Source organism: Castor canadensis, chromosome 13 (genome assembly GCF_047511655.1).
Source record: "Castor canadensis chromosome 13, mCasCan1.hap1v2, whole genome shotgun sequence".
Taxonomy (NCBI): Eukaryota; Metazoa; Chordata; class Mammalia; order Rodentia; family Castoridae; genus Castor; species Castor canadensis.
Window position 1 is genome coordinate 90,131,795 of NC_133398.1, and position 24,326 is coordinate 90,156,120.

Below are 24,326 nucleotides of genomic sequence, written 5' to 3' on the forward strand. Positions count from 1 at the left end.
GGTTTTGGAGAGTTTTGTTTTCTTTGTTTTGATTTTGGAATATATTTGCAAAGATTTTACTGGTTGAACATTATTAATTTGAAATGCTTCAAAAATTGAAACTTTTTGAGCATTACTCAGTTTTGAACTGGGCATGGTGTTACATAGCTATAATCCCAGCTATTTGGGAGGCTGAGGGAGGAGAATCACTTGAGTCCAGGAGTTTGAGGACAGATTGGGCAATATAGATTCCTATCTCAATGAATAAATAAAAAGTTTCAAATTCTGAATTTTTGATTTAGGTCTGATCAACCTGGAGATAATTTCAAAGACACTTCAACTGAGTCTTGGGAATTGAACTGCAGTTTCCATTTCACTTCTTGTCTGCCTATCTGTTGCAGCAGTAGGTATGCTTAACAGAGTTTGATTGTACAAATGCAGTTGTACTGGCTCATGTATACTTATGTAACTTAGTGGAATCTGTTGTAGAGTCACTTGCTGTGGATAGGATATATTTGTTTTGAAAAAGAAATGACTTGTATGTTCAGTAATTTCCAGCAAACTGTTTTTTTCTTCATTAACAAGATATTATTATTGTAGACACTTTGAAAATATAAGAGAATTAAAATCATGTGTAACAGCATCATGAATAGGTTCTCCTTTTTAAAAAAAAATACAGATTATATCCAAAAATTATAGAATATAAGTGAGTTTCTTTAAATGATAAACATATTTGAATACTTCTAGATTTTGCAAATCATTGGAAAGAAAACCCAGATACTCCTGGTTCATTATGTATTATTATCATAGTTGAGGCAACTACCTCATGGACAGAAAGTCAGGACTATAATTGCACACAAGATGTCTTTTCATGAGTGCTTATAGAAGGGAGTTGGTAGACAGACTTGCTACCTCCTTGGCATAGGTGACTAGTTTTTTCATTTTTTTCTTTAAAAATTTTTTGAATTATGATAAGTTATACATAATATAAATTTTATCATTTGATCATTTATTCTTTCTCTTTTATTCCTCTTTTTTATTTGCATAGTAATTGTACAAAGGGTTTCGTTGTGATATTCCCATACACTTATAATGTACTTTGATCAAATTGTACTTATTTGAGTTTCCTAGAGCTGCTGTAACAAATTACATCAAATTGAGTGTCTTAAAACAATAACCAGTTTATTCTTTCACAGTTCTGGAGGCTGGAAGTCTAGAGCCAGGTATCAACAGGGAAACACTCCCTGAAGACTCTAGGGAGATCCCTTGCCTCCTTGAGCTCCTGGCAGTCGTTGGTAGTGTGAGCTTATAGACCTCCCACTCCAGCTTCTTCCTCCACCTTCAATGGCCTTCCTTCTGGGTCTCTGTGTCATTGTCTTTGCCTCTTCTAATCTTTTAAGAACACCGGGAAGCCAGGTGTGGTGGCTCACACCTGTAATCCAAGCTACCTAGGAGGTGGAGATCAGGAAGATTGCAGTCCAGGAAAGCTTGGGCATAAAATGGAGACCCTGTTCAAAAATAGTGAAAGCAAAAAGGGCTGAGGGCAAGGCTCAAGAAGTAGAGCGCCTGCCTAGTAAGCATGAGGCCCTGAGTTCAGTCAGCCATGCCAGGCACGTAGGGTTATTAGGGCCATCCCAGTGACCTTCACTTTAGCTTAATTACATCTGCATGGACCCTGCTTCTCACTAAGCGTCATGCACAGGTTTATCCACAGGTTGCTGGTGGACGTGAATTTTCGAGATGCACTATTTAGCCCACAATATCTTTTATTGACTTGGAGGCCAGCAGAGTCAATTCTGCTGTATTCTTTTGAAACAGGTCACTAAGGCTTCCTGACTTTCATGGGAAGGAATTAGACACCACCTTGGGAACAGTGTCAAAGAACATGTGGTTATGTTTTTAGATTATCAGTGAACTACTGTTTTCTTTTTATAGATGTATATTTATGTACATATAAAATAGGTGGACTTTTTGACAGTCTTTCCATGTAGCCCAGACTGGCTTTGAACTCTTCATCTTGCCTCTGCCTCCTGAGTGCTTCGATTACAGGTGTGTACCACCGTGCCTGGCTTAAAACAGGCTTCTTTTTTAAGGGACCTAAGAGGAAGCAGAACCTCAAGTTTTAGTTAGTTTTTGGAAAAAGCCAGTGAATGCTTATTTGTAAAGTTCTGCATTATCTCCTAAGTATGACAGAGTGGTTTAATTCATTCCTTTTGATGGTACTGGGGGGTTGAACTCAAGAGCCTCAAGCTTGCTAAGCAGGTGCTTGGGCCACCAGACTCCCAGCCCCTTTTTAGTTATCCCCTTTAGGGATAAGGTTTTGCATTTCTGCTTGGGCTGGCCTGGACTACGGTACTCCTATTTATGCTTTCTTTGTAGCTAGGATGACAGATGTGCACACCCTGTCCAGCTATTGGTTGAGATGGGGTCTTGCTAACTTTTTATCCAGGCCATTCTCAAACCTCAGTCACATAGATCATAGATCATCGCTTCCTGAGTAGCTAGGATTACAGGCATGAGCCACTGCACCCAGCCTAATTCATTCTTTCATGTTGCTATCAGAAGTCTGATTAATAATTTTGGGTCTGGAGACTTAGCATGTTCTTGGGTATCCCTTTAGCTAGTGGCTACTCTATAACCACACAGCAGTCACAAAGGCATAGAGCTGACAGATTGCTTAACTGTCTCAACTGCTTGAGGCAGGAGACTGGGAGACCCTGCCTCACTGAGCAGACTTCATTAGGGAAAATGCATCTTTCTGACATTGTGTTCTTTTTCACTGGCCACACCTTAGTCAGAAATAGCTTCATTTTCGGTATTTGTGCCTGTGACATTCTCACTAGGCTGTTTTCTTGCAGCTGGATACTCATGTTAATATTTATACCTTTCATTTACTTGTTAAATATGTAAATTAGCGCTGCAGTAGTGCAAAGAAAATCATTTGAGTAACATTTCCTTTGTGATGGAAATAAGAATTCCTGTATCATTCCTGAAAGGAAGCAAGTGACTGAAAAGATTTTTAAAAAGACAGATTGCTGGGTGGAAATGGAGTAGATGTTGGTGGCATGTTTACTGCTTTGTGTATAGAAAGAGAAGAGCTTAAAGACAGAAGTAGCAGGGATGGTGGTGTCGTTCAGTGGTAGAGCATGTGCCTAGCATGTGCAAGGCCCTTGGGTGGATCCCCAGCACCATTTATTTATTTATTTATTTTTGCAAAAGCTCTGGGAAGGTGGAGGGAGGACTGACCTTTGGTAGAAGGATCTGCCCCTTCCCTGCCGTTGACACTTACCTGCTATGACCTAGACCACATGGAGAGGTGTCAGTAAGCTTCCAGGTTTCTCCACTTGCATAGTAACATGGGGAAGGAGGAGACTCTGTAAGGTGTCACTTGAGGTGTGTGGCATGAAAATATCATATGTTTAGAGTACTTTCTTGTTGTAAATGACTGGCTCATGGAGCTAGGAGAGCCTGAGATGGTTTGGCTGGGATGTTCTTGGATGTTGTTGGGCCCTGGGATTGGACTGCTTTCCTCAGTGGCAGCAGCATTGCTTTGCATGCCTGGCTTGATCTGAGAGGCTCTACCTCTTGAAGAGGAAGCAACTAGCATTGAAAAACCTGATCATTGGTCCTACATTTAGAGTTTCACAGTTTCAGAGTGCTTTCATATACACAGCATGTTGAATTTCTCATTTAGATTTTTCAAGAGGCAGTCACTGTGGTGTCTTGAGACAGAGGGAAAGTAGCTGAGTCTAGGAGAGGGCTCACAGTGCTCTGGAACCAGAGAGTGGCTGGGTGGCTGGAGTGGGGCTGCTGGGGTCTTTCCATCACTCGCTCCACCACACTGAATTCCCATATGGCCAAACACAGTTTCCAGACAATTCCAGTTTCTTCTCTCTGGGCTTTCTTTTCTGCGCACCCAAATATGCAAAGATTCTTCTGGAAGGGAACCTGAGTAGACTTGCAGAGTTTCTTTGATTTTTGTTGGCTTTTTTGCCTGTGATTGATAGAGGCATCCAGGGTTCTAGACAGCTTTTCTGCTTTTATCACTGGTTTTCCCTGTCTGGATCTGTCCATTCATTCAGTAGTTTACTGTGCCAGGCACTGGCTTGTGCTGGGTGATGAATAGGCTCTGTCTGTTGTCTGTGCATTTCCTATTGGCTGCTGGAGAGGGGTGAGTAAATGGGTCTTTCAGTGTTGGCATAGTCAGAGAAGTCGCCCAGCTACTTTAAACAGGAAGGACTTAAATCAGGGAGGAGGTGCCTATCGGCTTCAGGGAAGGGCCTGGGGAGCAGTTCTAGGTAGGGATGTCTCCTGGAGTACCCAGCAGGACCAGCCCTGCGGATAAGGCTCCCTGTGCCCAGTTCAGGGTAGAGGGCCGGCGGGCCTTGGCTGCAGTGTTAGCTCCAGAGTGCTAGCCCCACACCTGCCTTATTCAACACCTCCCTCACCAACTGTTCAGCATTTATATCTTCAGTTAATGTTTGGATTGGAATTTAAACCCCACTGGGAATGACTCTGGAAAGTAGAGTTTAGCTTTTGGTCTTTTGCCACGCAGAAAGGCACAGTAAAAGGTGTGTGGTTGGACACTGCATGCTCCACCTGGAAGGTGGTGCGTGGTGCCTAAGGGCTGTGTGACTCATGAGAATTGTCCTTTCTGAGTCTTGACTTGGAAGCCAACTGATCGTGTCTGCCAAGGACACACAGGGGGCTGGAAGGTGGGTACTGGATGGTGGGGGGACTGTTGGGGACTGGGTCTGAACAGAAGATGTATATTTGGGTGTAGAGAGGAGGCCTGGGTCACTTTCCCAAAGGGTCCTTTAAACCACTAAGATCTGACTTGAGTTCAAGGACAGGGGAAGACCATCACAAGGTCTAAGTGTGATGGACTAACATGATCAGATGTGGGGGTAAAAAGGTAGGCCTTGCTTCTGTGGGTGGAGAGCAGGGCAGAGAGGTGGCCACCCAGTCAGGAGGCTCTTGAAATATTTGAAGGAAAATGGACATCACACTGAATGTAGGTGGGAGGAGCATCAGTTCTTCGCAGTGAGATTTTTCAAGAGAGCTGTGAGGGGGATCAACTGGCCTCCATGACAGATGAGATGGGGAGAGCTGAGGGAGGGTCTGAATTGAGGCAGAATGAGAGCAAGGCTGTTTATCTGGAAAAAAAGTGCTTTCTCAGAAGACTATCAGCCTTTAACTAGATTGTAAATTCTCCAGTCTGCCAATTGGATTTAGCCTTCAAAGACAGCCTTGTAATTAAATTCAAATAATTTACCCCACACATTAAACTAGCAAGAAATATGTCAGAGAAACATCAAACGCATGATGTTTAGTAGGTGTCCTTTTTGTATGAACTGTCCCTCTGTGAGTGTTCCTCACTCTCCCTGCCTCCTTAGTCCTCATCTTCCATCCTCAAGGGATGTGGTGTGGTGGGCTGCACACATCTGCTCAGAAGAACACTCGGGAAGCCTACTTGATTCAAGGTATGATTTTTAAATGCACCGAGGTGAAGTCTGCAGGGGAGGTGTTGTCTTGCAGTATGAAGCTGCCAGTGATAGACGCTGAACAAACAAGGCATTTATTTCATGTGTACTGTTCTGTTGTTCTATGTGGAATGATGTCTTACTCCATTTTCCACTACTATAACAACAACAACAACAACAACAACAACAAACCTGAGATGGATTTATTTATAAAGAATAGAGTAATTTAGTTCACAGTTCTGGAGGCTGGGAAGCTCAGGTACAATGATGCCAGCATTTGGTGAGGGTCTTCTTGCTTGCTGGTGTCATGTAATGAGACAGAGCAAGCCTGCCAGCTTGGGTCTCTCTTCCTCTCCTTATGAAGCCATCAGTGCCATCACTGGAGTCCCACCCTCAGAACCTAATCTGATCCTAGTTACATTAAGCCTGCCTTATTTGATCATTTAGTAGATGTGATTTTGATTAAGGTTGGTGAAAAAAAAGTAATCAAAAAATCAAAACAAATTTCAAAAACAAAAATTTAAAATTTCCACATGTGCATTATATTTTGCAGCTCAGTTGACGTGGAGAAGCTCAGTCAGTCCCTCATTATTGTCAGTTGTGTTTAAATTGATGCATGATCTGCTTTAATTTTGTGAAAATACACCTTCCTTAAATCAAATGGTGCCCCAAAAGCAAGGTAAAAGTGTATGTGCTTAATTTACGTGGTAAAGTGAAAATTTGAGATTTGCTGAAAACTGGCATGTCTTTAGTGGCAGTAGGGCAGTGTTTATGGGAAAAATGAATCAAACATCCATAGTACAGTGCTGAGCTCCATGTATCCTAAGCATGTGTGGTATTTCCTCAACAGCGATGTCCTTGGAACCATATACTTCTGGACACAAGGGTCTCCTGTGTCTCCCAAAGGCCCCACCTCCAAATACCATTAACACGCACTTTGGGCACATTCTGAATCCACGGTAGATAGAAATAAACCCTGCCCTTGTCCTTGTTCTTGGATTTGGCTTGATTGAAAAGAGCGTTTCTGTATTTCAGTGGTATAGACAGTATGAAGGTTGAGTGAGTTGGAATTGTCTTTGATTGATCACCTTCTCTGCTTCACCTTTCTTCTCCTCCTTTTTTCCCCAGCTCTTGGGATGGACACCCAGACCTTGTACACACTGTGCATCTCCACCACTGAGATACACCCTTGCACTCTAATATACTTTTTAACTCAACCTATTAGATAACCATTTGATAGGAAATACATAAAGAAAATATGTGTATGACCTAGCTATGTTTTAATTTATATTCTTTTTTGGCATTGACAAGTGGAGATTTGTGATTATTCATGGTTAAGAAGAATGAGTGGGATCTGTTAGCATTTGCCATGGCCCTGTTACCTGCACTCTTAGCTCAGGGTTGGTTTTTACTGTCACCTCTAAATGTCTGTGCCTCCCTGTTGGTAGAAAGTCAGGATATGGAAAAGCATTATCTCCCACAAGTATGAGTAGAGAAGTTGATAGGATTCCCATTCAGGAGGCACTGAGGACCACAGAAGGGGTGTAGTCCAGGGCTAATCCACCTGCATTTATTATGGATCCCTTTGAGCTTGGAAATCTGGAGCCTTGGGCCTCTAGACCTGTAGATGAGCATTTCCTGGCTGATTAAAGAACAGCCTAGTGACCGTTCTTGATTGCTGGTGCTGTCTTTGGTGTCATTGAGTCAGTGATGGTGTGCTCTTCTGATTTGGCATCTCTTCCTGGCTGTCATGGTTGTGGTTTTTTGTTTTGTTTTGTTTTGTATGTGGTTCTAGGAATGGAATCCAGGGCCTTATATATACTAGTGCTTTCTCAAGTTCCAGCTCCAGTCTCTATAGTTATTGCCTTCTTCAGCAGTATTGGGGTGAACACTTGGGGCAGATCTGAGGGGTGGATAGTGTGTGCTGCTTCAGGGCTGGACTCAAGTTGTCTGACAGCAGGGCAGCAAGTTGACAGATCCCAAGTCAAGGACTAAGAAAAGACTCTTGTTCTGCCTTCAAGTCACCTGCCAGAGAAGCATCAAGGTTTGTTCTGGGTTCTCCATGCCTGACATGTTTGGGGCCCCCTGGGAGTTCCTTTGACCCAAGTCATATATTCGTTGGAGAGCCCAGGAGGCACTTGTGACAGGTTCTCAAAATCAAGGGCAGACTCTTTAGCTTTTCTCTCCTCTTCCCAATAGCCCTTCCTCCCTTCCTTCTTCTGTCTCTGAAGCACCTGCTCAGTTCCTGTCCTGGGGATTCCAGAGGTTGGTATAAACCAGTTTTAGTCCACGGCGCCTCCCCATCATGGGAACCACATGCCTTGGGCCTTGCTCTGCAGAGCTGGGCACTGGTGATCCTAGGATGAGTCTGGTACCTGGGGTCTCTTGACAAAGCTGGAGATCTTGCTTTCCTGCTCAGCCCAGCTGGGAGGATGACAGGGTGGGAGGCTGTTGCTATCTGTGTAACCACAGGGATATTTTGGCAGGAGCTGTTTAGGGTGTGTGGGGCAGCCGTGCCTGTGTGTACTAGGTGTTTTCCTTGGTAGTTGGTTTTTTTTAAGCTTTGGTAGAGTTAAGCTTCATCCCCCACAGGCCTTCCACTGAAACCCCATGGCTGTGTGTGCAGCTGTAGCCCCTGCCCTCGGTTTCCACTCCTTCCCCACAGGATTGCACCAGATACTCTGATGTCTGTCATTGCCTCTTGTTGTCCTCATACTCTGATGCACTGTTTCACTAATTCACTTCACCCATATTCCCCTTTCTGAGGGGAATGTTGTCTTACTGTGGTAAAATATATATAACATAAAAATTGTTGTTTTGCCTTTTCTTCTTTGTGATGCTGAGGGCTTTGCACATGCTGGACAGGTGCTGTGCTGCCAAGGCATACCTTGGCCTTCACTTCAGCTACCTTGAAGTTCAGTGGCAGTCACTGTTCACTTTCCTGGGCAACCATCACTACCCTCCTTTCCACACCTCTTCCCAGAATAGGACTCCACATTTGTTAAATAAGTCCCCAGCTCGCTCTCTCCCAACCCCTGGAAGTCACCATTCTGCTTCCTGGCTATGACTTTGCCTTCTCTGGGTACCTCCTATAAATGGGATCCTGCAGTATTTGTCCTTCTGTGTTGGGTTTATTTCACTTGGCATAATCTTTTCTTCTCTTTTTGTTAATTGGTTTTTTTTTGTTTTGTTGAGACAGGGTCACAGTTGTAGCCTAGGCTGGTATCCTTCTGCCTCAACCTCCTGAGTGCTGAAATTACAGGCGTGCCACCAGCATGCCCAGCTGGCATGTTTTCACTGTGCTCACACTCTTAACGTTGACTCCCTCTCCCATTCCCCTTAACACACACGCTCTCTCTCCTGTGTCCCTGTAATTTGCATGGCCTTAAATAACCCAAGTTGCAAATTATAAAGCTTTCCTCGTGGTTTCTTCAGCCTCCAAAACTAGGTTTAAAAAAACGTAGGTTTATAGGCCCAACTACTCTTTTCCTGAACTCCTCCTCTGTGGGTTAGCACTGTGAGTTTCCCTCTGTAGTCACCAAGACTATGTGGGATTGTCAGCTATCATCTCCTCTACCCATGTCTCTCCATCCCTTACTGTGGGACATCTGTTCACAGCCCTCCTCACCTGCTTCTCACTCAGTGCTGAGGGGTGTGGCTGTTTATCACTGCACGTCCAAGCACTTGCACACTTGCGCATCTCATGCCCACCTGTGCAGACCTGCTGAGTTCTGGAACTCCTCCTGTGGAGCATCTGCCAGAGGACAGGAATGCTTTTCCATGGCCTTCCTCCCGTGTCACTTACACCTCCTTTTGTCTCATTTCAGAACATTTTCATTGCCCCATTAAACAGTCACTACCTATTTTCCTCTGCCCTCAGCCCCTGGCAACCTGTCTCTGGGATTTGCCAGTTTTGGACATTTACCAGTGAAATCATGCAATAAGTGGCCTTTTGTGTCTGGGATCTTTCACTTAGTGAAATGTTGTCAGGGTTCATCTGTGTTATAGATTGTGTCATATGTTGTTCGTTTTTGTGGCTGAATAATGTTCCATTATACTGATGATCATATTTTGTTTATCCATTCATCTGTGAATGGACATTTGGGTTGTTCCTACTTTTGGGAAGTTATGAATAATTTTTCTGGGAACATGTGTGAAGCTTGTGTGGAGAAATGTTTTCTTTCTGCTAGGTGTATGCTAGGAGTGGAATTGTTGGGTCATATGGAAGCTCCTCATTTAACTGTGAGGAGCCAGCAGACTTTACAGGGGCAGGAGTGTTTACACTCTGGTTAGCTGTGTGTGGGACTTTCACTTTCTCTAGTTTTTTCACATATGTTTTAGTTATTGCTATGCTGGTAGGTGAAGCGGTGTCTTCTCATTTTGAGTTGCATTTCTGTAGTGACTTATTATCTGGCCATCTTTCATGCACTGATGGGTCACTTACATGTCGTCTTTGGAGAAATGTCTGTTACTTTATTTTTGTGGTACTGAGAATTAAACCCAGGATTTCCTGCATGCCAGGCAAGTGCTCTACCACTTAAGCAGTACCCTCAAACTTCAAATCCTCCTGCCTCTGCCTCCCAAGCAGCTTGGATTATAGGCAGTGTCACTATACCCAGCTAGAGAAATGTCAGTTTGAATCCTTTGCTCATCATTTTTCACTTAATTGAATGTGGCTAGTAGACTATCCCTCCCTCCCTCCCCTACTACTCCCCTCCCCAGGGCTGGTGATGTTTCCCAGGCACTTGAATATGCTAGGCAAGTGCCCTACTACTGAGCTATACCACCAACCTGGTTACTTGAACTTGTAAAAATTCCATATGTGACTGACATTTAATTTCTCTTGGACAGCATTGCCCTGGGAGATTTTAAAATTGACAAGGAGAAAAAGAAGATTCTAATGACTACTACCCTTCATTCTTTTGTTATTCCCAGGTCACTGAGATTAACTTTTGCATTTTAAGATTAGCCTTTCTGAAGCCACAACAGGAATTTTCTTACAAAGAAATTACCAAAAGCTCCAGATTGCCTTGTATTGATGACAAGGGTTAGATAGGTCTGGAGAAGTGGCCCAAGTGGTAGAGTGCCTACCTAGCAAGTGTGAGGCCCTGAGTTCAAACTCCTGTACCATCAAAAAAAAAAAAAAAAGGGTTAGGTAGGATGAGAGACCTCTTTAAGTCAGTACTGGGGTTTGAACTTAGGGCCTTGGGCCTCTTCCAGTTGGGCCCTGCCTCCAACTCCTTTTGCTTTAGGTTATTTTTCAGATATGGCCTGGCTTTTTGCCTTGGACCTTCTTCAGCCTCCTACTTACAGCTCCCATATAGCTGGGATGACAGGAGCAGGGTCTTGCTACCTTCTTTGCTTGGCTAGCCTCAGATAGAGATCTTCCTGGTCTGTGCCACCCAAGGTGTGAGCAACCATGCCGGGCTTTAAGATTTAAATTAAGGTATACTCCTTCTCTCAAAGCAGGTTGATTTTTTTAATGAGCTAAACAAATACAGTAGTAAAAGTCACTTTCAACTCCTAATGTTGTCATCGGCCATGCTTCCAAGTGAGCGTTTAGAAAGTTAATCTTTAGTTAGTCACTTACATCATACTAAACTTTCAAAATGTGATACAGTATTGTAGATTTGCCATTTTGGTGGGACCAGGGTTTGAAGTCAGGACTTCACGTTTGCAAAGCAGGTGTTTTACCACTTGAGCCACTCCTCCAGTCCTATTTGCTGCTTTGAAAATTTATTATGAAAAATTGAGCTTATTTTTCTAGAATCTAACGCAGAAATAGTTTGAGTATTTGTTTCCCAAATTTGTAAGAGGGTGATTCATCCTGATGTTCTCCTGTTCACTTTCCAGTTAGTTCTGGTGACCCTGCCCAGGGCATGATTCACAACACCCCCAAGGGCAGGCAGTTCAGTCACCCTGCACTAGAATGTGAAGAACAGTCTGATTGTTCTGAGAATACATTGACATTTAAAAATACTTTTGTTGGCTGGACCTTGGAGGTAGACAGCTTGCCTAGCATACCCAAACCCCTGGATTCAATCCTTAACGCCACAAAAAAGAAAAAGTAAAAATTACTGAATGCATGTTTTTTCTTCTTTATCATACATAGAACTTCAAAAGGAACTTGGAAGCATTTTCACAGTCTTCCTGAAAATGATTCAATAGGAGTTTTCTAAGTATAAAACTATGTTCAGAAGATCTTGATGGCATCTTATGATTCTACTTTCTTCATTTTCTTAAGTGGAGGCTGTATTTTTTTCATACATAAATAAATAAATGGGGGGAGATAAAAATATTTTTTCTTTGGGTAGAATCCCAAACCTTCAAGTAGTTGAATCTCTAATATTGTTATTTTGGGGGAGAGGATAGGAGAATGGGTAGAAAAGGAGTAAGTAAAACTTCCCTAGTCTGTAGAAATGATTTACCCAGATGCTAGCTTTAGAGATACCATTTATGTGGCTTTTTTCTGTTTTGTTTTAGTGCTTGTGAGTGGAGGCAGGGTGGTAGTTTAAGTGTACAGCTTGGTGATGTGCTTATGCACACATTGCTGTGCCTTGGATCTCAAACTAATTCTCCTTCTTGCTCCTCCAGTCCTGGGAATCCACTTTTCCATTTCTTGTTTCTGCTATATAAGTGGAGTCTGTATAGTATTTTCTTTTTTGTGACTGGCTAATTATTTCACTTAACCTGAATGTTTTTGAGGTTCGTCTTTGTTGTAGTATGTGTCAGAATTCCCTGCCTTTAAAAAGTTGTATAATACTCTCTTGTATGTATCACATTTGGTTTATTCTTTCTTCCACTGGTGGCCACTTAGATGGCATCCACCTCTTGGCTGCTGTGGGGAACTGCAATGAATATGGGAGTGCAGACCTCCCCTGGGGATCCTGCAGTGAATTCTTTTGTTCATATACCCAGAAGTGGGATTGTGGGATCTGAGGGTAACCTTTTGTTCTGTCACCTGGACATCCTCAAGCTTTTTCAAGAGCAGCAGGAGTTTGGCACTGAGAGGATACTCCTATCCCTTCCCATTCTGTACCCTTGTCCTTATAGAATAAACACTCCTCTGAAAAATCTCTCCCTGATACATGAATTTTATAGGTATTATTATCAAGGTTTCTCTCCTGTTGCCCAGGAAATGTCCCAATCCTTCAATCTCCCACAGCAAACGCCAGAGTCATCTGGGTAGATTTAGGGTCTGGGAGCACATATCTGTGTTCATAGACATCTTCCTGTAGGAAGGCATTGTTCTTGGTCACCACACTCTGTCCAGGCTCAGGTCAGTGTGAGGCCACACAGAGAGATTTCAGAGATGTGGGAGGAGCTGGCAAATTTGTCTTCCTCCTCCACTAACCAGGAATGGGACATGCATGTGGCTTGTGGTTGGGGCAGCATGTTGACTAGTGGAGTATTCACAATCTTTGTTGTTGACACAGTAAGAGACTTAGACATTGTGGCTTATGTTCACAAAACAGCACTTGCCTGTGTGATGCTCTGATATATAATACTCAGTTCCCCTCTGTTGCAGGGTTATGCTTGTTTTTAGCATGGAATGCTGTTACTCATGATTCTCCAGAGAGACTTAACCAATATACGTGAAGTGATTTCTTGGGGGAATTGTCTCTTGCAGTTAAGAAGCTGAGAGGTCTCATGACTGGCTTCTACAGGAGGTTGATAGTATGACTCAGTCCCAAGTCTGAAAGCCCCAGAACCAGGGAAGCCATGATGTAATTCTCAGTCTAAGGCTGAAGGCCTGAGAACCCAGATTGCTGCTAGTATAAGTCCTGAAGCCCCAAGACCAGAAAACACAGAATTTTTTTTTTGGCAGTACTGGAGATTGAATTGCTTGGCAGGTGCTCTACCTCTTGAACCATGCCTCCAGCCCTAGAGCCTAGAATTCTAAAGTCCCAGATACGTGTGTTGGGGGAGGGAGACAACTCACTCACAGATGCACCCAGAAGTAATGTGCCAGCGGTTCTCTAGGTCTTCCTTACTCAGCCAAGTTAGCACATTGACCATGCATTGCAGGTGCAGATCCAATTAGAAGGGTGTCCTGCTTGGAGTGCTAACATACTCCAGCTTCCTTCTGGGGTGTGCTTGTTGAGGCTGCTGTTTGTCTTTGCCTCTTAATAAGCACTTGACCTGGAGCCACTTAAGCAAACTGTGCCTCAGTTTTCTGTCCCCTAAAATGAGTGAATATACTGCCCACCTCATACACACATGAGGCCAAAAGTGATTCCTGAGGAGGGGTGTGTTGGCCACTTGTGACATTGGTCACTCAGTACTCCTTTGTTTTTTCCTTCATATTTGCTATCATCATTAGGCATTCCATGTTGCTTCTTCCTCCTTTGTTAGCTTTCCCCACTTGATGTAACTCACTGTGTATGAAACTGTCACCCAACTTCACAGACTCTGGACAGGAGATAGAAGGTCAGATGTTAAAATGCATTGAGAGGCTGCGTTAGCGGAGTGACCAGTGACTCCCCTTCTTTCACTTAGCCAGCCTGGGACTGAACTTGACTTGTGGTGGAGGACTTACGGTGTGGGCTGGGCTGGCTGCTGTTTGAGTCTGGGTGGAGGAGAAGCCAGGCCTGGCTAGGGGAAGGTGTCCTGGAGCTGGAATGAAGGCTGCTAGTTGGGAAACAGATCTCTGAACAGGCATGACATGGGATAGCGTAGCCAGAGCTGTGCTTGCCCCTGACAGCTGGCTCGGAATAGGGACAGGCTATCCTTTCCTTCTTTCACAGCATGCCCCGTATGAAGGTTATGTTAGTAGGTGTGGTGTTTTATTTTGTGCTTGTCTTCCTTGCAGGCAGTTTTGGTGAATAATATCACCACAGGTGAGAAGCTCATCAGAGATCTGCAAGGTAAGCTCATTCCCTTCCTGGGCCAGCACCGTCCTCATAGGGAAACCCTGCTTTCCCACATTTTTCTGAGGGTCTCAGGTGGCTCTCTAATCTCATGATGGATAGTGTTAGGAGGTATTCAACATCTTGAATGTATTCTTTTTGCCCAATCGTATTTCCTTAAAAGTTTTTTCCTTTTAAAAATATTACTGAATACGTTACAAGTTGGAATGGGCAGAAGAACTGAGAGTCTTCATTTATAAATGCATGAAGAAATGCTGGGCTGGGGGAATAGCTCAGTGGTCAGGCATTTACTTGCCTAGCATTTGAAAAACCCTGAGTTTACTCCCAGCATCAAAAAAGAAAAACAAAAATTACACAAGTTGAATATACCTAAACCAAAAATTTGAAATCTCTAAAATACTCCAACATCTAAAGCTTTCTGAGTGCCACCATGATGCCCCAAGTGGAAAAATCCCACACCTGACCTCAGGTGATGATTGCAGTCAAAATTTACAAAAATTATTAAGAGTTTTATATAATTACCATTAGGCTGTTTATATAGATATATATGAGACTTACATGAATTTCTTATTTAGACCTTGGTCCCATCCTCAAGATACCTTGTTATGTATATGCAGTTCCAAAAATCTGAAAAATGTGAAATCTGAAACATTTTCCTGTTCTAAGTATTTTGGTTCAGGGATGCTCAACTTGTGTATCTGACAGATAATGTGACCCACTTTTATATGTGGTGTATCACCTGTGTGTGTGTGTGTGTGTGTGTGAGAGAGAGAGAGAGAGAGAGAGAGAGAGAGAGAGAGAGAGAGAGGGAGGGAGGGAGGGAGGGAGAGAGAGAGAGAGAGCGAGAGATTAGTCTTAATTGGGTTGTCCTGAATTTAGGTTTTCTTCATGACACTGTAAAAACTGTCCAGCCCAGTATAATTCTCTTTCCTTGCTGCTGAGGTTCAGTTTGGCAACCCAAGGTTATTTTCCCTTGGGGTGTGTTGGAGTAGTTATGGGTGGTAATGGGGTGAAGGCCTCAGTGTGGTGTGCTCCCCCTCCTGCTGGACTGGAGTTGCAAGTTCTCTGTAGCCTGGGGACACACAGTAAAAAGAGCTCTAGCCTTGGTCAGGAAGCTCCATGACTGCTGGTGCCTCAGTTTCCACCTTTTTAAGATGAGAAGGTTGATCACATTAGAGGTGCTGTGCAGCTGAGTACAGGCTATAAGCCCCACATGGCTGATGAGCACTTGGCATGGAGCTGGCAGGACAGAAATTTTTGTTAGTTTTCAGTAATTTAAATTTAAAACTGGTATTTGACTACAGTTACTGGGAAACTTAAGTATGTTTTGGACAAAATGGGTATAGCAGTTCATTTCTTAACTGTAATTTATATGAAATCTAAATTCTAACCAAGAATTTCTAATGAAAATTATAACAACTGATTTGAAATGTGCTATCATTGTTAAATACACATGGAGTTTCAAAGACTTAGCATGAAGAAAAGAATTAGAAATACTTCATTTAAAATTTTTACATTTAATCCAGGTACAGTAGATCATGCCTGTGATCCCAGGTACTTGGGAGACAGAGATCAGGAGGATCAGAGTTCCCTAGGCCTACCTTGGTAAAAGTTAGTGAGACCCCCCCCCAATCTCAACAAATAAACTGGGCATGGTGGTATACATGTAATCCCAGCTACTTGGGAGGCAGAGATAGGAAGATCAAAAATGTGAGACCCTATTTGAAAAACAAACTAAATGAGAAAGGACTAAGGCATGCCTCAAGTTGCAGAGTCCCTAGCAAAACAAGGCTCTGAGTGAGTTCAGTCACTAGCATGGAAAAAAATAAAATAAATAAACAGTAAAATAAATGAGTAGATAAATTAATTTTTACAATGGGTGGATGAGGAGCCACATGTCTGTAATCTTGGTACTTGGGAATTAGGAGCGGGAGGATTATGAGTTCAAGGCCAGACCTTGTCTCCAAAAAACATTTTTTTTTTCAGGTATTACTTACTGCCATGACAATTTTTTGTATCTGTAGGAGTAAATGGAATTAATTCCACCAGGTTTTATTTGCTTTTTAAAACTATGGTTGCTAGGAAATGTGAAAGTCCCTGTGTGGCTTGCACTGTAGTTCTGTTGGACAGCACTAACTACTCCCTATCAGTCTGCACAAATACCAGTGGGAATATGCGAGATGTGCTTTGGGGAAGCGCAGGGTTGCACAGAGATGCCTGTTGGGTCCCAGCCAAGGCTATCACCTGCAGACTCCCCGATGCTTAGACTTTTTAAGTTTTAATTGTGTGTCTATGACATTAAGTGTCCAGTTTAACAAAATTTAACATAGCAGATGTGTCCGGGAACCACAGCCAAAGTCAATATCATGACATCTCTGTCACCTCAAAAGTTCTCTTGTGCTCCTGGTAATCCTCAGCCTGTCCTCTGCCTCCCAGCCTATGGATTGATTTGATTCTTGCTACATTCAGACTGTGCACCCCCTTCTTTTTCCCACCTCCGTCAACACAGTTATTGTGAGACTCTTCCGTGTTGTGTGACTCCCTGTAGGACAATGAACATTGTCCTATACTTAGTCTGATTATGAAATCTCTTCCTGTAAATTAGGTTTATTGAAATATTACTTATATATAATAAAGCTTACCATCAGTATAATTTAACACTTACTTTAAAAATTTTTTTTGAGACAGGGTCTCACTTTATAGCCAAGACTGTCTTTTCACTATGTAGCCCAGACTGTCCTCAAATTTGTAATCTTCTGCCTCCACCTACCAGGGGCTGTGATTAATAGGCTTGAACCACCATGCACAGTAACATTTTGACAGTGCTTACTCTCGCAGAGCAGTGCTGCAGACAACACAAAACATTATGCTGTCTCCTTCAGACCCCAATTCCAAACCCCTTCCCGAGCCTTTTGTGGTGAATCCTCTCCTCCCACTTTGACCTTAAGCACCTACTTAGCTATTCTCTATAAATGCTTTTGAGATTGGTCCATATTGTGTGGTGTGTATCATTATATCAATGAATTCTTTGTTTTATTTTATTTTATTTTATTTCTCCCACTCTGATGGCCTTAGAGGCTGCTTTTCCTCCTGTCCCAGCCTGGTCCCTGGTCAGCTGCTGCTGTTGTCAGGACAGCAGGGGTGGGGTGACACATTTTCTCAGAGAAATCTGCTGTTTCTCTGATAGGAGGTTGGGTGATTAAATGACCACAGGGTCACAGGTTGGCTGTGAACAGGCGACAAGAGAAGGATATTGGCAAGTAGCCAAGGGCAGGGTATCTGGCAGGGGTGGCGTATATGCACTTTGTGATCTGATGTGTCATGATTGGCTGAGCACCATGACAGCCACACAGTGACCATTGCAGTGACTTGTCCTCCTTTTGGCTCAGACCAGTTGAAAGCCCTGCAGAGGAGTTATGGCAGGCTGCAGCAGGAAGTCCTTCAGTTCCAGAGGAACCAGACCAGCCTGGAGAAGAAGTTCTCCTATGACCTGTGAGTGGCTCAGGATCAAGTGTCTGTCACTTGGGAGGCCCACTTTGGTGGGTTTACACCAAAGGCAAAGGGCAGCATTCAGCTGGGATTCATGTCGTTTAGAAATTATGCATTTTATTTTGTACTTTAGAAGCCAAAGGGTAAGTGTCAGCCAGCAAGATTCATAATATAAAATAAATAAGCATGTATACACACACCCACACCAGTTCCCGGCAGGAAATGAATTGTTCAACGTACCATAAAACTTAATGTACCTTATAAATCTATAAAGTGCGGGTGTACTCGTTAAGTTCTCAATTTAAACTCTTTAAAATGTTTTAAACTCTCCCAAAGTGTTCAGATGTGAGCTAATGCAGACTTTCAGCATAAAAGACATTTTGGCAATTATTAATACAGCTTATTGCTAAATGATGGCATTGTGGATGTTTTGTTTTCTTGAGGCTTTTCAATGTTTTTCCAAATTTCTGCAATGAGAATGGAATACTTTTATAATCAAAACAATAAATTTTTCAAAAGTAAGGTAAGACCATTGGGAAGATAGTAAAAGCCACTTTACAAGGTAGAGAATAAGATTGTATTCTGTCTTTCTACCCCCTTTTCTCATAAAAACCACCTAGTGAAGTATGGGAGTTCTGAGCCACCCCATGACCAGTTTCAGGTGGCTGTTTTTCTCCCTTTGTGTGTCTTCTACTCAGTCCATGCCCAAGTCATTTATGCAGTCACTATAATTTCTTAACATGTTTTTCATTAATTGCATTATATATATAAAAATTCATATGGCTTCAAACTGCTTCATCATTAAAGAGTTACTTGGGATTATTTACTTTTACAAGACACTCAACTGTAGGTTTAGCTAGTGACCAGGTCATCTTCTATTGTCATTTTGTTTTTGCTTGTTGGTTTTCTTTTGGCTATACAGGAGTTAGAACTCAGGGCTTCATGCTTGCTAGGCAGGAGCTCTACCATTTGAACCACTCCTCCAGCACCCCACCCCTTTTTTTTTTGATGAGTTTTTTTCGAGATAGGGTCTCACAAACTATTTGCCCAGGAATGACTTTGAACCTCAGTCTTCCTGATCCCTGCTCCAGGGTAGCTAGGATTATAGGTGTGGACCATCACTGCCTGACCTGTGTCTTCTTTTGACACAGGGTCTTCCTCTACAGCTCAGGCTGCCCTGGAACTTTATATGTAGCCTGGGCTGTCCTTGAACTCAGAATCCTCCTGCCTCAGCCTCCCTGGTGGTGGGATCATAGGCATGTCCCACCATGCCTGGCTTCTAGATTGCTTCCTAAAAGGACTTTAGCTGACTGTGTGGTCATCAGCACCGTAGAATAGTTGTCTCACCAACACTGACCTCATGGGGATGCCCATGTTCTTCTGAAATATTGTCTACTTACCTTAATTTCTCCATGATCACTTTAAAACCAAATATAGTCATACGCCACAGACAATAAGTTCTAAGAAACACATTGTTAGGTGATTTTATCCTGTGGACATTGTAGAGTACACTTAAACACACTAAGACAACTGTGACCTCAGTAGGCCATATAGTCTTATCGATCACTGTCCTATCTGTTGATGGCCAAAACACCGTAATGTGTTGAATGACTATACATAACTATGTAGAGGACATGAACAAATAGTCAACACAAGGACATACAACTACAAAATATGTGTGGAACCTTATTTTGCTATGCCAATAGTAAGCATTCTTGTTCTTCCTAAGAGGTGGGCAGTCTTTCCTGGGCAGCCCAGGAGACGTTTGGCAGTGTCTGAGAACATTTCTGTCACAACTTGGAGGGAGGGTGCTACTGGTATCTAGTGAGTAGAGACCAGAGATACTACCAGACATCCTACGATGCACATCCTTCAGTGTCCCGACCACAGTGGAGTTTTATCTGGTCTAAAATATCTGTAGCACTGAGGTTAACAAACCTTGCATTAGGCTAGTAATTGAAGAATTGAATTTAGACAAGAATGAAATACCTTGATCTTATTATTATTCATTCTTAAGAAATACCTTAATGCTTGTATTTCCCTTACATTGATTGAAGTAGAAATGCTGTTCATGGCCTCACTTGATAAATGTTCACCCAGAAGATGTTTAGCTAGCTGGAAGTCAGCCAGGAAATCCCTGGTTCCATGTAGACAGCAGGCAGTAAGCAGTGCCCTGGGTTGGGTGTGTGTGGAGACTCACATATTACTCCTAGGAGGTGGATAGCCTGGATTGACAGCTCTTCCTGGCTGACTGCATCTGCCTAAAAAGTTGTGCACATGGCCCTGTGCCAGATGCAGGCAGCTGTCTGGGGTTGTTATGTTCATGGAAAGTTGGACATTAGAGCTAGCTGTCCTTTGCTTTCTTTGGATTACAGACCCTTTTTTAGCATCGTGAAAAGGTATGGGTGTCAGGGGCTGAAGGCAGATTTTTAAGTGGTAATTGCATAAAGTTGTGCATTTGGTTTGTATAAATTTGTAGGGCCATCATCTTGTCTGGTCTGATCCCTTTGTAGAAGGCAGTGAAGGGCTGTTTCCTGGGAATCATCAGCACACATACCAGCTTCTTACTCATTCACCTGTGGCAACCATCACTGGTGACCACTGCACTCTCCAGACATTCTTTCTGTTACGTGCCGGTGGCGAGGGTTCTTGCCTTCACAGGCCAGAGAACTGGCTCGTGAGGCAGCTGAAGGATGAGCCAAAGCCAGTATATAAAGTGGGATTTATTAGAGAGAAAGGAAAGGCTACAGCTAGGGAACTGCAGCGGAGCCCAGAAACTGGTAGCTCACTGCTCAGGTGAAGGCTGGGGTTTTTATGGGCATTTTAATTCTGGGTTTGTGTAAGGGTTAGGTGGGTTTTTTTCCACTGGCCATGGATTCACAAGCTTTCTTAGATGAACTGGTCTATTTGCCCCTTATGGGGGTGGAGAAACAATCTTGAGAGCATTTTACTCATCATCCCTGTGACAGATCTGTATCTCTCCTTTAGGATGCAAGATTGCAGGCCTCCATCTCCTCAGGATGCAGGAATCATAGTGCTCTCCATGGGGGATGAACTCACTCATTTGCCTTAGGTCTCTAGACACAACAAATCCCCCGCTCTGAGACAAGCACCCAACTGCTGTTGGGGAGGGGGGCGATGATGACTCATCTAAGCTGCTTCGTGCTGACAATGGGGTGCCAGGGGGATAGGGGAGAGGGTACTTGTCTCGGGTTGACCTGTGTAGTTTCTAGGGGCCCCTGATAGAATGGGATGGAGGGTTTAAGCCTAGGCAGAGGTGAGTATTCCTTGACTAAAAGCTGGAGTTTGATCTGTTGGACCTGTTGAGATATAAATCTGGAGAGAGCATTCATTATACAAGACCCAAATAGGCATATTAGTAGGAGCATAAAAAGGTATCTGGTAAGAGCTGCATATCTAGGGAGCTAGATTTTACAAAATCCTGTAACTCCCAAGAAAGCTGTAAGCTGTTTTATGGTATGGGGGAGTAGGAAATGGAAGATTGGGTTGATTCCCTCATGACTCAGGGAGTGAGTCTGTCCCTTTAAGAACACACCTAGGTAGGTGAACTGTGGGAGGCAGGGGCTGTCAGGATTTAGGTTAAATGTAACACTTTTGGATAAAAGAGAGCTTTAGCTCATTATTTTATATAAATTGACACTTTTGACTTTGTAAATGTTTGTACCATATTTAGATAAAATATAGACACAACACAGTTATAAGGTGGTCATTTAAGACACATGAGCAAATACATAAATGAACTCTGATTTAGTAGTACTTAAAGCTTGACAGGATCTACAGAAAACACAAGTAATTTCTTTGATAAAATCTTTTCCTGTAACAGTTTTTTTGTAGATGTTACTTAGAGCAGAACAATATTAAGATAACCTTGTTATTTTATAGACAGAATTTGATTTTAGTTTGACATGACCCTAAAAATCTTTTAGGCAACTCTTAAGATTACAGTCAACTTTAACTTTATCACACACTGTAGCTTTTTAGTATACACTTTTCAAACTTACTCTGATCTCCATATAATATTTTGAACCCTTTAATGGTTTTTCCTTATCCCTCCTCTCCATATTTGGAACAATCTTTAAGATAAACCCTCTTTATAAAATCGTTACTCATCCAAAAAAAAAATTCCTTTTTTTTCTTTAACTGCTTAAAAAATATACTCAATACCTGTCTATGTCCTTTTTACTTGTTTACTTTGTAACTTGTATTTTAAAATTAACTTTTATAAGATAGGGATAAGGTCTCCCGTCCCTCAGGCTTGAGGGGATATTGTTTGGGTGTGGAAACTGTGAGGGATCTTTGAGTTTTATTTGAATAGGGAGGGCCGTCCTGGCTCACCCTACACTCATCTCATCAGTCCACACTGGGATCTATTTGTTCCTGAAGGAGGGGGCAGCAGAGATGGCTGCCTGGGGGGAGGAGAATTTGAGCTTTTAATTGAGATAGTAAATCCTGTCCCAGCAGGAGCACTGGAGTTTTTGGTACTATGGGGAAAGAGTGACAGAAGAGGAGGTCTCCCCAAGAGCAGGCCAGAGGCCGGGTAAACTAGCGCTCTAGGGGCTGGCCAGATTTGCCCTGAATGATAACCTTGTCATTGGACTGGGGACCAGGAGAGAAAGATAAGATGGAGAAATGGGCTCCACTGTCTAGGAGGAAAATGACCTTTTGCTTTTCTGCCATTATGGCTCCTCAACACGGATGCCAATAAGTGGAGCGTGGACAGGAGGCTGGGACCCATCAATCCATAGGAGGTGGCACCTCACCTTTCATTGGAAGATGTGGGCACTTAGACTTCCAGAGGGCAGGGTCCTGGTTGGAGGTGGGGCTGTCTCCCGGGCTGTCCCCTCTTTTTGCATTCCCTGTGGAAGTGCCCCTCCTGTCCACAGCGGTAGGCCCCAGTCAGGTGGGGCCTTCTCTGAGAGCTGTAATGAGGTCATGGTGTTTTTTGTCTTTTTCTCTCCTTAGTAATGTCCCGGTTATAGTATACAGACATGGCTAGCTGTATTAATTGGTCCAATGACTTTTCTTCTTCAGCCACAGGCTGAGTTTTCCACGAATATCTGGGGCTGACTAAGTTAGAAATTTATCTTTGAGGAGAACCTCTCCCACCTGTGACTCTTGGTCCCCTGTGGTATGCTTTCTGATAGCTGCAGAAAGGGAAGGGGGTTTTCTTCAGGACCTTGCTGTACTATAGTCACCTGGGAATAGTTTAGAGGTTTGACTTTGGTCCTTTTTAGCCCTTTCACTATGAGATGGATTAAGTGACATTAACGCCACTTATCTTTACCATTTTTTTTTGATTTAGCAATGTTAGGGAATTGAACCCAGGACCTCGCACATGTTGGGCAGACACCCTCCCACTGAGCTACTTCCTCAGCTCCAAATATTTTTTTTCTTTTGGCTGTACTGAGATTTGAACTCAGGACTTTGTGCCTGCAAAGTGGCACTCTACTGCTTGAGCCATATCACCAGCCCCTTTTAGTGTGGATCTGTCAAGAGGACTGCCTGTGCCCCTGTACGTAGGCACATTTATTCCCTTATTTCCAGGTGCCACTAGTATTGGGGCTCACTGTAAATGGTAATCATTTCCAACCTGAGTGGCCTGGGCCAGAACCCATTGCTTTTCTAATGAGGAAAGAGTTTGGTATAATAGAAGGATAATATTCTTTTATACCAATTTGAAGATTTGAATCATAGAGATAAAGGCTTGGAATGTATTGGTCAGGTGCATCAGTATAGCTGTCCAGATCTTTTTTTAATTTCCCTTAGATCTGATAACTGGAAGGGGACATAGAGTCGCTCTCTTCCTACCATGGCCTGTTGAAGGGGGAAGCACCTATTAGGAGGTTCTGAAAATTGGGGTGGCTTAGAAGGTAGGGCAGAGGGTGGAGTAGTAGGGGTGCCTTATCATTGATAAGGGGCATTTCTGGTCATCCTTCCCCATGTTTATCCTGTGGCTTACAAAGAATGGCCAGCATTTGAGTATCTAGATAGCAATTGTGGAGCCAATCTGGGTAGTCTGGTAGATAAAATTTGTATAAGGGAGCTCAGTTTACTTTTTTTTCCCTTTTCAGAAAAGGTCTAATTGGAGTATGGTATTGCAATTTAAGGAACCATGTGAAGGCCACTTCTCTTGGTCATCTAAGGTATACTGAGGCCAGGCCTCATTACAAAGCTTCCAATATTTCCTTTCAACGTTTTAATAGACAAACCAGAGGACTGGAAGGGGGCAGATCCATCTAGAAAGATGACAACAATAAACTGGGTCAGTTCCCTTCTTGTCAGCATCCTGACTGGGAATGACCTTACCAATGAGTCCAGGCATCCCTGTCTCGTGACTTCCCCCCATCCGTGGTCAGGACTGGGGAAAGTGAACTGGTTGGGTTAGACCACCTGACCAATGCAGTGAGAAGAGAAAAAAAAAAACCCGCTAGGATCCTGTTTTTTATCTAACAGCAGGCAGCATCTTTAATAAAGGCTACCTTTT

General features: G+C 43.1%; 1 protein-coding gene across 3 annotated transcripts in view; it reads left to right on the top strand.

Annotated features, from left to right (window-relative positions):
* Window positions 1-24,326, top strand: part of Golm1 (golgi membrane protein 1) — a 62,479-nt gene that overhangs the window by 22,069 nt on the left and 16,084 nt on the right. For all 3 annotated transcript variants that reach the window (XM_074052240.1, XM_074052241.1, XM_020183172.2), the window contains exons 4-5: window positions 14,275-14,329; window positions 17,722-17,824. In XM_074052240.1, coding sequence (XP_073908341.1) covers window positions 14,275-14,329; window positions 17,722-17,824 — 158 coding nt within the window. The remainder of the gene's footprint in view (window positions 1-14,274; window positions 14,330-17,721; window positions 17,825-24,326) is intronic.